The 14,961-nt window shown below is 36.1% G+C and overlaps 1 protein-coding gene across 4 annotated transcripts in view; it reads left to right on the top strand.

Moving 5' to 3' along the window:
• The window catches only part of SBF2 (SET binding factor 2), a gene marked incomplete at its 5' end in the record, with an annotated part of 253,439 nt that overhangs the window by 119,279 nt on the left and 119,199 nt on the right, over positions 1-14,961 (top strand). For all 4 annotated transcript variants that reach the window (XM_084263410.1, XM_084263409.1, XM_084263407.1 and 1 more), the window contains 3 exons: positions 3,491-3,604; positions 5,257-5,367; positions 7,753-7,858. In XM_084263410.1, the coding sequence (XP_084119536.1) occupies positions 3,491-3,604; positions 5,257-5,367; positions 7,753-7,858 (331 nt within the window). The remainder of the gene's footprint in view (positions 1-3,490; positions 3,605-5,256; positions 5,368-7,752; positions 7,859-14,961) is intronic.

Raw genomic sequence — 14,961 nt, 5'->3', positions numbered from 1 at the left:
TCCTTAACATCCAGTTGTACTTAATTTACTTGTAAATGGAATGCTATGTCTACAGAATAAACATATATTGAGCAACCCCCCCCCAAATGCTTTTATTTTGTTAGTTTTGATTAAAGAACACTGTTTCCTGAGATGAGAAAAGGGATAAAGAAAGATGAAATGTGCATGTGTCTGAGCAAAAGTGTAACCAGAAAGAATTAAGTTTGTGGTTTTACCACTTTGTATTTAGTATTGCTACAGAATGCTTGTGTTGTTAATACTTCACTTGAAAAGTAGGTTAAAAGTCATGTGTTTGAAATGATTATCTACTTAGTCTACTGACTCCTAATAATGTGTCTGCGTGCCTGTCAGAACGTTTTGCTGTGGAAGAAATATGGCTAGTCTCGTTACATTTTTCCTTAAATCTTTTATGGAGTAAGAGAGTGTTTTTATAGTGTATATGCTTTATCAATTCAATGTCATGCTGCTTTTGTGCCCTTTAAGTATTAAATTAAACCTAATTAACAATTAATTCAAGACTTGATCTGGAGTGGATTTTTTCAAAATGGTTTTTAATAGAAATCTCCTCCTTGTCTATGTACCCTGAGTTTTCATTATCATAGTACTATGTGAATCTAGAGCAGCTCTATACTTCCTTGCCTATAGAAATGTGGAATATGCTTAAATGTTGTTTATCAGATAGCCAGAATATGTTGCCTTTATGCCTAGAATTCATAATTGCTTTTTAGAATGGTGGATGCAATAATTAACAGAAGTTTATATGTTTAGTGGTGTATAACCGCTAAGATATAATTTTAAAATTCTTGCATTTCTGGGGGCAGGGAGAGGGAACTGCAATTAATGTAAAAGCTCTCCCTCTCAACGTTATAACGGATGGAAATAAATGAACATGTGTGAGACATGTGAATGTTGAGTTGGTCTGTGAATTTGTGAATCACAGTTTTAACCTAGAAATGAGACGCAAACTAGACTAAGCGTGTACACTGCACGTGTATTGGTTGTTGTTCAGGTAGGAATTAATGTATGAAGCCAAGTATATGACCATACACACGTGTGTATGTGTTGCTGTGCCAGTTGGTTTTACTTTGGTATGAAAATATACGTATCTCTTAACTAAACCAGCTTGGTTCATACAAACAGAAGTACTCTCTTCGTAAACCACTTTTACTTGAATGCTGAACTGTTTTTTAGAAAGGAAGCTGTCCTCGGGTCAGGGAGTTTGAGCTGTAGATTGCTAGAGACAGGAGAATAATGCCTGGAGGAATGGCCTCACTAAGCTTACCCTCTGTTCAGGGGGGCTGCGGGCACCAAGACTGAGTACTAAGCTATAAGTGAACCTTTTCTCTAACTTAGTAAAGCAATGCTTATACTTACTTAAACAAACTCTCTACCCCCCCTTCCTTTTTTTTTCCTTCCCCTCTCTCTCTCTTCTTGGACAGGGGATGGCATAGCATAACAGAATATCATTTAACTGTCATGTCCTGAAGATTTGCTGTTTCAGTTTTACATGAACCCCAGAATCTCATTTAGTTCACATATAAAAAAGCATCAAAATACTTTGTAGCATTTGTGTCTCCTCTGGTATGTATTTATGTCTATATAGTAATGAAAATAGAGCACCAAGGTGCACGTGCACATGCATATACATCTATTTCATTCTTTAGGGGGATGTGTGTGAGAGAGGCTTTAGCACAGGTTGACACAGAGCTTGAGTGTGGTTGAGCAGTTTCCAGGAGACACGCGCCCATGTTTGGGATACAAGCCTGAAAGGCCAGGTCTGGCTTTGTGGGTGGAAGGGCAATGGCCAAAGGTTCTGGTGTAGATACCTTCACCTGCGGGTCAGGTTAGGAGGTAGATCTCCATTACTCTAGGGCTTTCAGTGCAGCTTCTAGCTGATACCCAGCTACTGGACCTTTGCAGAGTGCTAGAACTGAGGAGAGCTTTTATATAATGAAATGCAGGTCTTGGTGTGGAGGCAAAATGATGTAGTTCACAGAGAAGGACTGCTGCTTGACAGCTAATGTCTTCAGCTGCCACCATTTTGCTCTGATCGAGGCACACAAGACAGGACTGTTAACTGTAAATAGGTTTGGTTAAAACACGCTTTTGAAGGAATCTTTGTTTTCTACTAGAAGAACAGTTACGCTGTAAGGTGATGGTCTCCAAGCCTTTTTGATCGTGCACCCCTATCAATAAAATTCTGACTTGAAGCTTGTTATAACTAAACATTTTCATAATTAAAAGCATTTATTAAGTCAGATTTTTAAGTACTTCTAATATCATTATTTTAACTGCTTTTATTTGGATACATGCACTTGCTTAAAGAAACCGTACATTTGGAATGGAGGTAGTGAAATGAAGCTCATGAACTTGCAGCATTCCTGGCATTTAAGAGCATTTCTATCTGTTTTCTTCCATTTAATAGGAAAAGTGATGCGTTATTACTTTTTTTGCAATAAACTGAAATAATAACTGATGTAATAACTAGTAATATGACAGAAATAGAAAGCAGATATTTCATGTTGTCATATGAAAAGGGAAGTAATTTTTCTTGTATTCCTAATTAAGATAATACAGTGATTTTTGCTTAGAAGAATGCTTGGTTAGAGGAACAAATGAAATACTTAGAAATTTGGTGGGTGGTGTGGGTGTGGAGAGAATTACATGCAAAAATTGGAAAACATGGACTGTCTCATTTAAAAGCTTAGTTAATTCATTTGTCAAAGAATGTGTGGAATTTTAGAAATGAAAGGATTCCGTTATGTCTTTAGTTTGGGCCACGAGTAATAATAAAATATTTCTGATGGAGTAGTAAGTGCTGGCAAGGAGGTTATAGCAGCTTGCACAACATCATGAAGAACTGCAAGTTAATCTCAAATTTATCTGCGTTCTAGTGGAGCGTAAGTTGAGGATTTTTTTTTTAAATCTGGACTAACTTTTTTGTGAAGAAATTCCTTTAGATTCCAAATTCACTGGAATGAAAGGGTCAGGCTGGAGAAGACTTTATAGATATTAACTGTAATATCCATGCAAGTCCTGTAAGGAATTGAATTATATGAATATGAGTAGAAAAACCAAACATTTTTTGTAAGATTTTTTTTCCTGTATTTGGAGTGTGGTTGATTGTAAATCCGCTAACACTGAAAACATGTGAAAGGATCCTGTTCTGTAATCCACTTCATTATCTAAAATATGTAACAGGGAGTATTTAATTGGAACTATTGTTCTGTTAAACTGGTGTGCCTCAGAACTTTATGCTAGGTAAGTTGGACATGACTCTCCCAGCTGAGTCGAACTACATCTAGAAGCTTTGATGGAGTTCAGGCAACCATTGGAATGTGCTGCTGTTAGTTGACTTCATTATCGGCCTCAAATAACGCATTCATTTTCTTCTCTGAAGTTGTGAGAAATGTTATTTTTTTATAAGAATGCTAACATTTAAACTTGAGGTTTCTTTCTGCTTATTAATTGAACTGTTTCTGTTTTTCAGGGAACAAAAGAAATTGAAGGTGAAGAGGAGTCTGGTTTAATTCCACCTGCAGAAGTATTTGCTCCTAAAAGTCTGGTGTTGGTGTCCAGACTAGATTATCCAGAAATTTTCAGGGTGAAGTACTTACAATTGCCATTTATAATACATGTCAACAGACAAATCTGGTTTTAATGAGTAGCAATGACAGTACTTTTGATTTAAAACATCTCAGGGTTGATTTGGGAATATAAAAGCAAAAGTAGGCTTAGATTGAACTAGATAAAATTCAGTGTTTGTGACAGTAAATAGCTCCCATAGGTTGAAACAGTGCTTTTTTTTTGTACCCTCCAAGCAGTTTTAAATCTACATAGAAGATGAAGTACAGATTTTATTTGGCTCAATTTACTGTATAATGAAGGGAATTACTAGGACAAAACCAGGCTCGCTCAGGTAAAACAAACACATTAACAGTATCTGATTTAATATATAATAGTAAATTAATAGTGAAATCCTAGTTTTCCTTCATCTGTAAGGCAAAATGTCAGAACTTCTTCCAGATGAAATGAAGATGCATGACAGAGATTTAGGGTCTTGGATTATTTCCAGCAAATGAAATATGGCTGATCTGAGATAAATGAAAAGCTTAAATTTTTATTACGCTAATACATATTAAAAGAAACAAATATAGTTCAGTTTACAGATCAAGGGAGGAAATCATTCAACAGTTAAGCTGTCATTAGACATTAAGAATGATGGTACCAACTGACATTAAGAGTCGATGTAGTGCAGTATTGTCTCTGATAGTGGCCTTTAGCAAATGCAAAACATGCAGAAAAAAATCCACAAAATACTTTCCTAATTCAGTGCGAATTACAGTTAAATGACATCCTGAGCCAGAGGTGTCAGGTTTGTGGGTTTTCTTCTTATAATTTGTCCAATTTCTTAATGCTTAGATTTTACAGCAACTCATGGCAGAGAGTTTCACAGCTTAACTATGTGTTATATGGAAAGTTGGAATTATTTCTAAGAAAAGAATTGCTAAAATATTTCCTGAATTATCAAAATTATAGAAGTAAAAATGCACAAAAAGGATGCCGTAGAACAAAGTTGTTTATTTCCTTTTTTTCAAAGACTTCTTAGAATGTGATGTTAAATCATCTTACATGAAATCATTAGTAAAAATTATAAAGTTCTGAATCTGACTGCTCAACCAAAACTGGATCCATACAAAAAACATGGAAATGTTGAAATATTAATATGCTGTTAATTTAAAAATACATTTATATTGAAATAATAAAAATGAGAATGTAAGTTAATACATGGAATCATTGATGCTTGTCTTAAAATGAGATTCAGAAGCTCATTGATTGATCAGTGGACTACTCTGGAAATCAGTTACTCTGGAAATCAATCAGGTTTAGGTCACAGAATTCAGAGCACAAATGCAGCTATGTTGACATTACAGTTTTTAAAGGTAACTTGTAGTGAAACTCGATACGTGTAATGAAAAGAGCACAAATATTAAATATTCAATTTATTGTAAAAAAAGAATATATTTACATCTCTCAGCACATATTTCCCTTATAAATGGCCAGGATGATTTTTTTTAAGTGAATGATTGCTTCTGTACCAAATTACTTTGTCTTCGCTTGGGAAGTACTTCCCAACATTAATAACTATTAAGACACACTTATTTTTTTTTTTTTAAGTATATACATAGATCTTTAAATAATTTGATATTTGCCTTCCCTGTATAGCAGTCTAATATATTTTATCTACTTTTCTAGGCTTGCCTTGGCCTGATCTATACTGTATATGTGGACAGTCTGAACGTATCACTGGAGACTCTCATTGCAAATCTGTGTTCATGCCTTGTCCCTGCTTCTGGAGGGTCTCAGGTAAATGGAAAAAAAGAGTATTTTTCCAGTTAATTTAATTTATGAAGAAAACAAAAAAATAAATTCTTGAAATATTTTTGAAGAAAAAAAGATCATAGTTCAGCTGAGTGCTTTCCCTGTGGCCTGTCTTCTAAAGACAGCAAAAATTCCTTTCCAGGATAAGGTCAAAGGGTTAATTTTGTCATTGAGTTGGCTTTTTGCAAGGCATAGTAACAAATCAAGCAGTTTGTATAAGTTTAGATTTTAATAGTAAGGTGTGTTTAGGAATACTTCTGCTTGCTGCAGATTTTATTAAAGGCTTTTTTTCTTTGCTTTTCTCCACGTGTTTCATTTTAGTTCATTTACCTGTGTTTTTTCTGTGATGCAATTAAAGATTCCATTGGTCTTTTCTCTGGTAACTCTTAAATTTCTGTTTTATGCTAAATGCTAAAAAGTAACTTGGACCTTTAAAGGTCCCTTCCAACCTAACACATGATTCTATGATTTTCAGAGGTAATTTAGTACTCCAGGTAGCTCATGCATTCGAAAATAATAAAAGAGCTTTCCAGCGACTGCACTTAGGCTTTTTACCTATGCTTTCTTTGAGCAGAAAGTTAGGTATGTTTGTTGATTTACCTTAAATAAATAATTTGTATAAGTTTGTGACTTTGTGACAGGGCAGTTGGGTCTTACTTGCTTGGCTTTCGCTTTGTGCTTTGACAGTACTGTGAAAACATAGTCCTTACTGTGACATGTACCTGAAAACCAGATATGTAAATGGAAGTATTTCAAAAGTTGGTTACATACACATTTTCTCACACTTTCCCCACACCCTATGGGTTAACAACCTTCTTTAAATTCTACAAATACCTAGATTTTTTCTGGTTTTCCCCATAGCCCTTGCTGCTTTGGAGTTTCTCTTAGGGATGTGTCAGCTTAGTCAAGATGTGCCCTACTGCTCTCCAGGCAACCATGTCTGTGTTTTTGCATTTCAAACTGTTTGGTTTTGAACGGGAATATCTAGATTGTATCTCCCTATCAGAAACCCTCTTTTCCAGTTGTATCTGAACCTCCTTATCACAGGTTTTGTTCATCTATTTGAACTTCTAGCTCCTCTTCTATATATACAATTAAGTTACTTTTTTTTACCCCCACCCATAAATATGGCTTTCCCCAGCAGCCATTTTATCTGGGGGAGGAGAATTCATGCTCCTCTGGCTATTTTCCCTTTTTCCCAAAAGGAAATGGTCTTTCAGTTCAAACTTACATTTGTTAGTGTGTAACTATTGTTTTAATCAGAAATTAAGTTGTTCTCTTTCTTAACCTTAATGCATCTGGGGCTAAATTTGAGTATATCTCTTAGAATGAGAACTCTCTCCTGGTGTTTATCTGCAGAATTCCTTGAGGAGCCTTTAGGAGCTTCCCAGGTTGTTCATATGTCCACTGTTGAAATAATCATCTGTGAAATTAGGTATTGATCAGCATGCAGATCAATAACTTTAGCACTGCTGCTAAGTTAAGTACTGGGGAAGAACATCACTGCTACAGCTCAAGGCCTCAATGCTTTGACTGTGGAGCATTTTGGTTTCAAACATCTGCTGTGCAGCAACTAGAGCTGGCTGCCTTCATGCATTCAACACCTTTGCTGTGTTACAGAGCAGAGTAGTACTACACTTACTGCTTGTACAGAAACACGACTTATGGTAGTTAGTGGTTAGAAGTAACTGCTTGAAATCACTCACTGCTTGAATGACATGTAGATTTACTCAGAGGAAAGCAGGATTGTTTTTTAGAGACAATGCTTTTTAGAAAGTGATACACAAGTGCATCCTTTCTCTCCCGTTTCCTGCCCCCCTCAAGGGAGGTATGTCCTTGTGCTGAAAAGGTAACGAGTTTTAATTCTCCTTTACTATGCAGAGCAGGAACGTAGGAATAGAGCAGAGGTGCCCTCTTCAATACCTGTATATCACAAGTATGTTCATACTTTAAACATGCATATGAACAATAGATATCAAAGATGCATTTTTCTGATTTGAATGGGTTTTAAACAGTTTTGTTCAGTTTTTTTTTGTTGGTGGTCCTTTTTGTTTGATTGGTTGATTTTCCTAAAAGGTTTTTGAATGTATTATTAAAAGTTTCATATTATTGCCTTCAAAGCCATAGCTGTTGAACTAATTCAATATAAATTCAAGGAAAGTGCTATCATGCTGTGCATTCAAGGAGACATATACTTTCCCTGAAGTTATATTTCATATTGCTGTTGAACATTCACTTATCCTCATTGACTTTTAACTAATTTATTAAAAATGAATATTTTTTGCAGGATGAATCACTTATCTGTACAACAGCTAGTTTATGCTATATAAATTAAATTTATACTTAGTTACAAAGAAATTCTTTCTACAGAAATTGTTTTCTTTGGGAGCTGGAGACCGACAACTGATACAGACTCCACTACACGATAGCCTTCCTGTCACAGGCACCAGTGTGGCTCTTCTCTTTCAACAGCTGGGTATGTCTAGGTCTGCTTTGAAAAAAAGTTATTGTTTTAAAATTACAGAATGAGCTATTTTCTGTTCCCATTCAGTTCAAATCATGTGCCAAGAAAGCTACATGGTAAATATTAATTTTGTTTTGAATGAAAGAAAGACTAATAGTGCTTTTATCTCCTATTCAGACATTCATATAACCTTTTTTCTACATCCTACCTGTGTTATCTCCAATGTTATCTAGTATCTGTAAGTTTACTGTGAGCAAAAGTGAGACTGTCCTTTGCTTTATTACAAAAACATTCATGTAAAAAGTTGTCTACCCCTTGGATACATGAGAATGGAAGAGGACTAAAAGCTTATGCCACAGGAAGTGGTATCAGGACTGATGAGCACAATGCCATCTGTTACATCTATTAAATAAGATTTAATTGTATCCTTCCAAAAAGAATACTATTACAAAGAGAATATTATTCTTTTATTCGTAGCAGTTACAACTAAAAATCACAGCTAACATGGCATAGATGTTGCTTATCCTCACCATAGTCCCTGAGCTTTTACTTGGTTTATTATGTCAAGTTTCATCAAGATACTCCTTGGATCGTACTGCAGGCAATGTTTTAAACATGGAGAGGCCCAAGAATGTTTTCCCTTTTCTGAAGACATTAAATACACTGTGAAGTACTATAAGTGTGCTATGATATACCATGTGATATGGTATGTGTGTTCAGTAGCTGCAGTATGTGGTACCTAAGTTGAGACAGTTTATTTTGTAGTGAAGGTTGCTATAAATTCATGTTTTGTCATAGGATCAGTCTGAGGGTGACAGTGAAGTCAAACTGAAAAGTCATTGTATGCATCAGAATTATAGAGGAAAACAGTAAAGACAGAGTGGGATTATAAATATGGAGGAAGAAACTGAGGACCATTTTTTCTTCTTGGATTTTTAGTAGGAGCACAGCGAGCTTGTTTTAAATTCTACTCATTGTGTATAAAACTGAATTATAAAACTTCCATATGGGAATTTAAAATAGCTTTCACACAGATAGGACTGAAGTTAATATTATTAACCACATGTTATTAATGGGTAAATATATGCAGATGAATGTTATATAGCTTCCTAAAGGTACTGTAGCAGAATACTGAAAAGTTTGGAGTGTAACCAGGACTGTTGTGCTAGCAGTGAACGATCCTTTACCTTTATATTTGGAAATTGTGTAATTCCTTACTAGGTCATGTACACTTTCCAAAATCCAGCCTGCTGATTTACTCCTTGTCTACCATCTCGTCTTTTTGTTCCCATTCTCCGCTAGCTGTCTTACTAGTTTCTATGGTTTTGGTGCTCTTCTGCCTTCTTCTAGAGTTTCACTAAATGTTTGGAGTCCCAGTCTGTCTTGCTTTTTGGTAGGTTGTAAGAAGTACAAGAATCAGTAAGCCCGTGCTTACTAGGTGCCCTTTCCAGTTGTGGTGCATAGAAGAATATGAAAATGAGCAGGAGGAGGAGAGAAAGGGAGGTACTGAAGGATAACTTGATCATTGCTCACAGTTCTGATTAGTGACACTGAAGAAGAAAGAGTATAAAGAAAGCATGTGACTATAAAACTTGAACATCTTTGCAAAGAGAAGCTTTTTTTTTCTTTTTTTTTTTTTTTCCTAAATTTTGTTTCCCTGAAAAGGTCATACAAGCTTGCAGAAATAAACGAATTGTCTTAGTACCCCTTCTTTTCTGTCATGGCATAACTTTCACTTTTACAAGACTTATCAAAACTATTAGGAAGGGCTTGTCTAGTGGTCTTGTTTAGGTCATCTTCCTTTCTGTCTCCTATTCTTTGGTGTGATGAGGACAATAGTAGTTGCTTGGCAACAGGCCTGAAATTATTAAAGAATAGGCAAATAAATTGGCGGGTAGATTATTTGGGTCTTAGTCTGGAGTTTTTTTAGCAGTTATGTGAACCCTTTGCAAAGGAGACTTACTTTTCTGATGTCCTATTTCTCACCACTTTTTTTTAATTTTTGCAAATGTACACCAGTTCCCAGCAGATAACCCTTTCACAGTTGTTTTTTTTTTTTTTTTTGGTCTGTGCAATTGTAGATATAACACAATGGTAGAATCTCTCTGTATCTCTAGGGACACAAAATAAATCTTTGCATTTTCGTAATATACATCACTATAGAATAGCACATAGTTCCTTTTACAACAACTCACAAAAGAGTTGTTAATACAGCTACATATGTCTCCAGTGGTTGTTGAATATAAAAAGAGGACCTGGAAATAACAATACACTGTATTGAATAAGTTCTCATTTATTCTCAGTTTTCATGTAGTGTTATGAAGAGTTAAAGACAGTGAGTCCAGAAGGATGTGGTAGAACCTATTTCCACCTCATCTCTTTGAAAGTTTATTTTTCTAAGATAAACCTTAATCCTTTCCTCTGGAGATGATAGTTGAGCTTGTCAGATTTTTTAATTTTTTTTTTAACTTTTTGAAATAATTTTCACACTTGCTCTTTCTCTCGTTCCACTTAAATAGATTAATGTGTGTGCAAGAGCATTCTAATTCTGTTGTCACGTGTAGTGCTGGATAGTTACTTTAATGACAGCTGTTCTCTCATCAAATACTGGTATTTAGGACACAAACATTGACTAGGCTGTTTGTCAAGTAACGACATGTTCAGTTATTTCTCTTCTAGTACAAGTCACTTAATCCTATTTAAATTATTAATAGAAAAATGAGGAGTACATAGAAAAATATTTGTGTATAAATCACCTTTTTAAAAATAGCTCTCTGTTTGAAGAAGATGGGCAGCAAGACAAAATTTACCACTATGAATAGATACAAAAGTAATTTCAACATTTATTTTGAGAAATATTGTGCAATAATAGTGTCATCAAGCTTTTTCTGCTTGGCAGGATAATACTGTGTCAGCAGATGACCCTCCCTGTATTACCAAGTTCACAGCATATCTGTAAATAGAGCTTATTTTTTACTTTGGTGTCAAACTACAATTGGGAAAAACATCCCCAAAGTTTAATAATAAGGAACATCAGTGTTTGACATGTTAATTCATACTTTTTTTTTTCTTTAAATAAAAAATAAATATATGGGAATAATGTGACAAAAGCCAGGCCTGTAGCTGGATCACTGGATTTAAAATTTCATAAGAAGGATTAGTTAAAAAAACAGTAATAATAAAGTTACTTTTAAAAATTATCTGTGATAGCTAGAAGACTTGCAGTACTCTTCTATAACTTGTCTATTAGTAAGATGGAGGGTATCCATAAAAGTTTCAAAACACGGGAGCATTTTTCAGCCTTTTCAGATGGTTTTGTTTACATTGCTCTTCTTTTGTCTCTCATTTTATTAACAACACATTCCTGTATTTCTGCCTTTAAACTCTTGTAATACCTACAAACTCCAACCCTACTTGCCTTCTCCTTTGTTTTGGCAGTATGGTTATTCAGCACTGCCATATACAGCCATTTGTAGCTATCCAAGACATCCACCTCCATCTCCTCAATGGGCAGTTTTTTTAAAAAAACCCACAGAATAATAGGGACCTGAGCAGCACAACAGGAACCAAAGTTTTAACCAGCACTTTTAGTTTTTTCCACGTTCCAGGGGCTGGTAACATGAGTCCTTCTGCTAGGCTGAGCAGAACAATTATGAAAATTTATTTTCCTGCAAAATGTTTTCCCCTATTTCCGAAATATTTACTTGAAGACAGACATGTTGTCTTGTTTAGTCTCTTATCTGGGCTGTTTTCCTATTCCCTTATTTCCTATATTGAATTTCATTTGTCTATGCTGGTTTTCTTCCTCATTTCTTTAATTCACCACTCAAATATTTTCAGTAGAACTCAGTCTGACTTTCAGTGTTACAAAGAAAATAATTTTTTAAGTGGTAAAAATGAAACTTTGAAGTAAATTCTACTTTGAATCTTCTGGATGAAGATGCAAGGCAAAGGTGCGTTTGAATCCAGCGCTATATAAAACAGAGATTAAATAGATGGAACAGGATATAGATGAATGGTAATGCTGGGTTGAGCCAGGTGGCTTGGTGAAGCTTGTCTTTCATTTTCCCAACCTAAGATGTGATTTACATGAAAGTGTAAAAGCTTGTATTTACTTCATTATCCTTCAGCCTTTTTACATATCTTAAGAGTTTGAATCTAGAAATCGTGTGTATACAGTTAGGCAGTATAGGAAGCTTTTAGCAGTAGTACATTAAAAATAAAATATTTGAAAACTGTGATGTCATTAAATATTTAGATGTCCAGATGTCAGAAGTGACTGATTAAAATTGTAAAGATTATTACAGTTGCATAAATTATAAGTACTAAGGCAGGTATGTGTGATAATGGCAGAGTACTTTTGCAGGGAAGTACTTTAGTATAAGCAGCTTAAAATATTAATAGTACTAGAAACATGATTTTTTTAATACAGCTATTCAAATACAAAATTCAGTACTATGACTTGAGACTGACAAGATTGGAGTAGCATCTGTCATTTCTCCCTATTTGTATGTTCCTACCTTTCTGTTGCACCATAGCAGCAACTTGTCTGATACTACATAGCTGCTGGTACATAAAAAAAAAAAAAAACAAACCCTAAACAGGCAAATAGAAGTGAATAATCGTTCCCATGTTTTCATGGTGGGACATTGCAGTGATGATTGGTTTAAACAGTCATAAAGGAGAAACCAGTTGCTCTTACACAGTGTGGTAAATCCATTCCTAATGAAATGATGGGATCTTTTATTAACCGTCATAGCCATGTCTAATGTTTGGGATGAACTATCGAAGTGTGCGGAAGTGAAACAAATGCTTCATTTTCATTTGATTTATCACAAATTGATTAAAAATGGAGTGTTTTTGGAAAATGTTTTTGTTTTTATAATGAGCATACACAATTGTTTTCTGCGTTCAAAAATTTGTTTGGGGGAAGATCTTAATTAGAACAGGGATGTTTTTATCAGTTTTAATGAAGGTACAACACTATCTCTATTTGGGAGTAGATGCTTTAACACACAGAGGGTTTTTAAACTGATGGAGTTGCACTTCACAGTTTTGGTTAGCTCATTAAAAACCACATTTTTTTATTATGGTTCTGTAGTTGTGCCAATAGCATTCAGCATACATTTTACTCTTGGCAGACTTGAAATCTCTGCTTAAGCTGAGTAAGCTCTGTCTTTGTTTCTTGTAAGTATTTCCTTTGCCAGCTGATGTCAGGACTCTGGGCATATCAACAGCCCCGCAAACCCTTCCTGCGGGGTTGAGTTGCCTGTGCTCAAGGTCAGCATTGATGTAGCACAGCTGTGCAACCTTGGCTCAGACTGTTGAGGAAAGAGCTGTGGGAAAGCTGTGAGAAGGGGAAGGGCTTGGTGACCTCTTTGCTTGGATGCTGCTCTTAAGCTCAGGTCATGCCTTTTGTCCTTTCCTGAGCCATGCAGCAGTGATGCTTGTGGCAGTGTACCTCTCTAACACAGATCCTCACCTGTGGACTGGACATCCTGTCTTGATCTTGGGTTGTCTTTATGACTCTGGAATTGCCTGGTGATCAGTGTGACTGACCTGGCTGCCATTGCTGGACCTGATGCTGACCCTGCCATGCTGACTTGACTTCGTGGCTTGACCTCAGACCTTCCTCATCCCTATGGGCTTGTCTGGTGATCTTGAGATTTGGCTGAACTTCGCTGCTGCCAGTGGACCTACCCAACTCATCTTTCTCTGGGTACTGTGGGACTCCACCACTTGTTAGTGAGGGCACTGCCCCTTCCCACCTTGTTTCCATACTTGGCACCTGCCTTGCCTCCTGTTGTGGAGCAGTGTTCCGTTGTTGGTCCCTGGCAGCTGCTGGTTCTTCAGTTTTCACTGTTTACCTTCTGAAAGTCTTGAGAAAGTTAATATTCAGATATCAGTTCTTCCCAGTAAGTTTTGGTCCCTTTGATACAAAAAGTCAAGTACTACAAGAGATATAATCATGCACATCTACTTACCTGGTAGTTTGATCCTGATGAAGAGATCTTTCTTGATCTTAAATTATGCACGCTGTTCAGACTTCCAGTCTTGCTTTATTCTGCAATAAAGCTGGCTTGGTCTGTTAACAGCCTTTCCAGCGTTTTATTGCTTCCCAACACACTGCCTCAGAAATTATGATGTGAGCTACTGGAGCATGATGGCTTGTGTATCACAAAGATAAACATCTCACAATTCAGCAGCTGTTGACCTATACAGAGATGCATAGAAGGCATAGATGTGTAAGAAATGGAACTGCTTGAATAATTCTTCAGTTTCAGAAGAGAGTAGACTTCGTGCAGTAACTCAGTGCTGACGTGACTGTAAGTCAGAAGATACATGTTGGCTAGCGACGTTATGTCAGACTGACACTCACTTCTAGTTTGTCTCTCCAATTAAATAGGTGTACTTGGTCCATAGTTAAACACTGGGATAATTACTCATAAAAAAAGTGTTAGGTAAGTGGCAGGTCATAATGGGTATTTTGCTGCTAATTATTTCTGTTTGTATTAACCTTAATAAAATAAATTTTCTTTTTAAGAACGATCAACTCCAGAAATTTTCTCTGTTAGTCCAGTACACAGCTGTGCTGGGGATTTATGGTGTGTGAACTGAGAGCAGTAACACTCAGCAGTCCTGGTCAGAGCCAGGTTATCTGTGCTAGTTCACGTTCAGGGAGAGTAAAGCTGGTTGTCTTGAATGATCTGGCAATTGCTCCCTCATTGAGGGGTTAGGTGCCTGAAGTCCTTGGTTCTTACCATGATGGAGCAGCTTGTATAGAACTATAAATAATATAGGTTGATAAGGACTTCTGAAGGTCTAAAGGTCTTTTCCTATACTCTTAATAGGCCTGCTTTGGAGTTAGGTCGGGTTGGTCGTGTAGACATAGATTGTGGAACAACTGGTGCATATCAGTGGTTGGGAGTGTGAGTATTTCTTCAGGCTGTGGGCAAAAACATGTGAGAAACTGTTAACTTAGTGTCTGTAAATGTAATATTTTGGCGCATGGCTTACTCTTTTAACAGTCTGCTTTGATATATAGCTCAGCCTGTTCTTGTTCAGCTTTCTCAGAAGATCCTAGAGTGTACAGCAATTGTTTCCAGCCTAATGTT

Source organism: Gallinula chloropus, assembly GCF_964237585.1.
Source record: "Gallinula chloropus genome assembly, chromosome: 4".
Taxonomy (NCBI): Eukaryota; Metazoa; Chordata; class Aves; order Gruiformes; family Rallidae; genus Gallinula; species Gallinula chloropus.
This window is presented reverse-complemented; position numbering and strand designations above follow the sequence as displayed.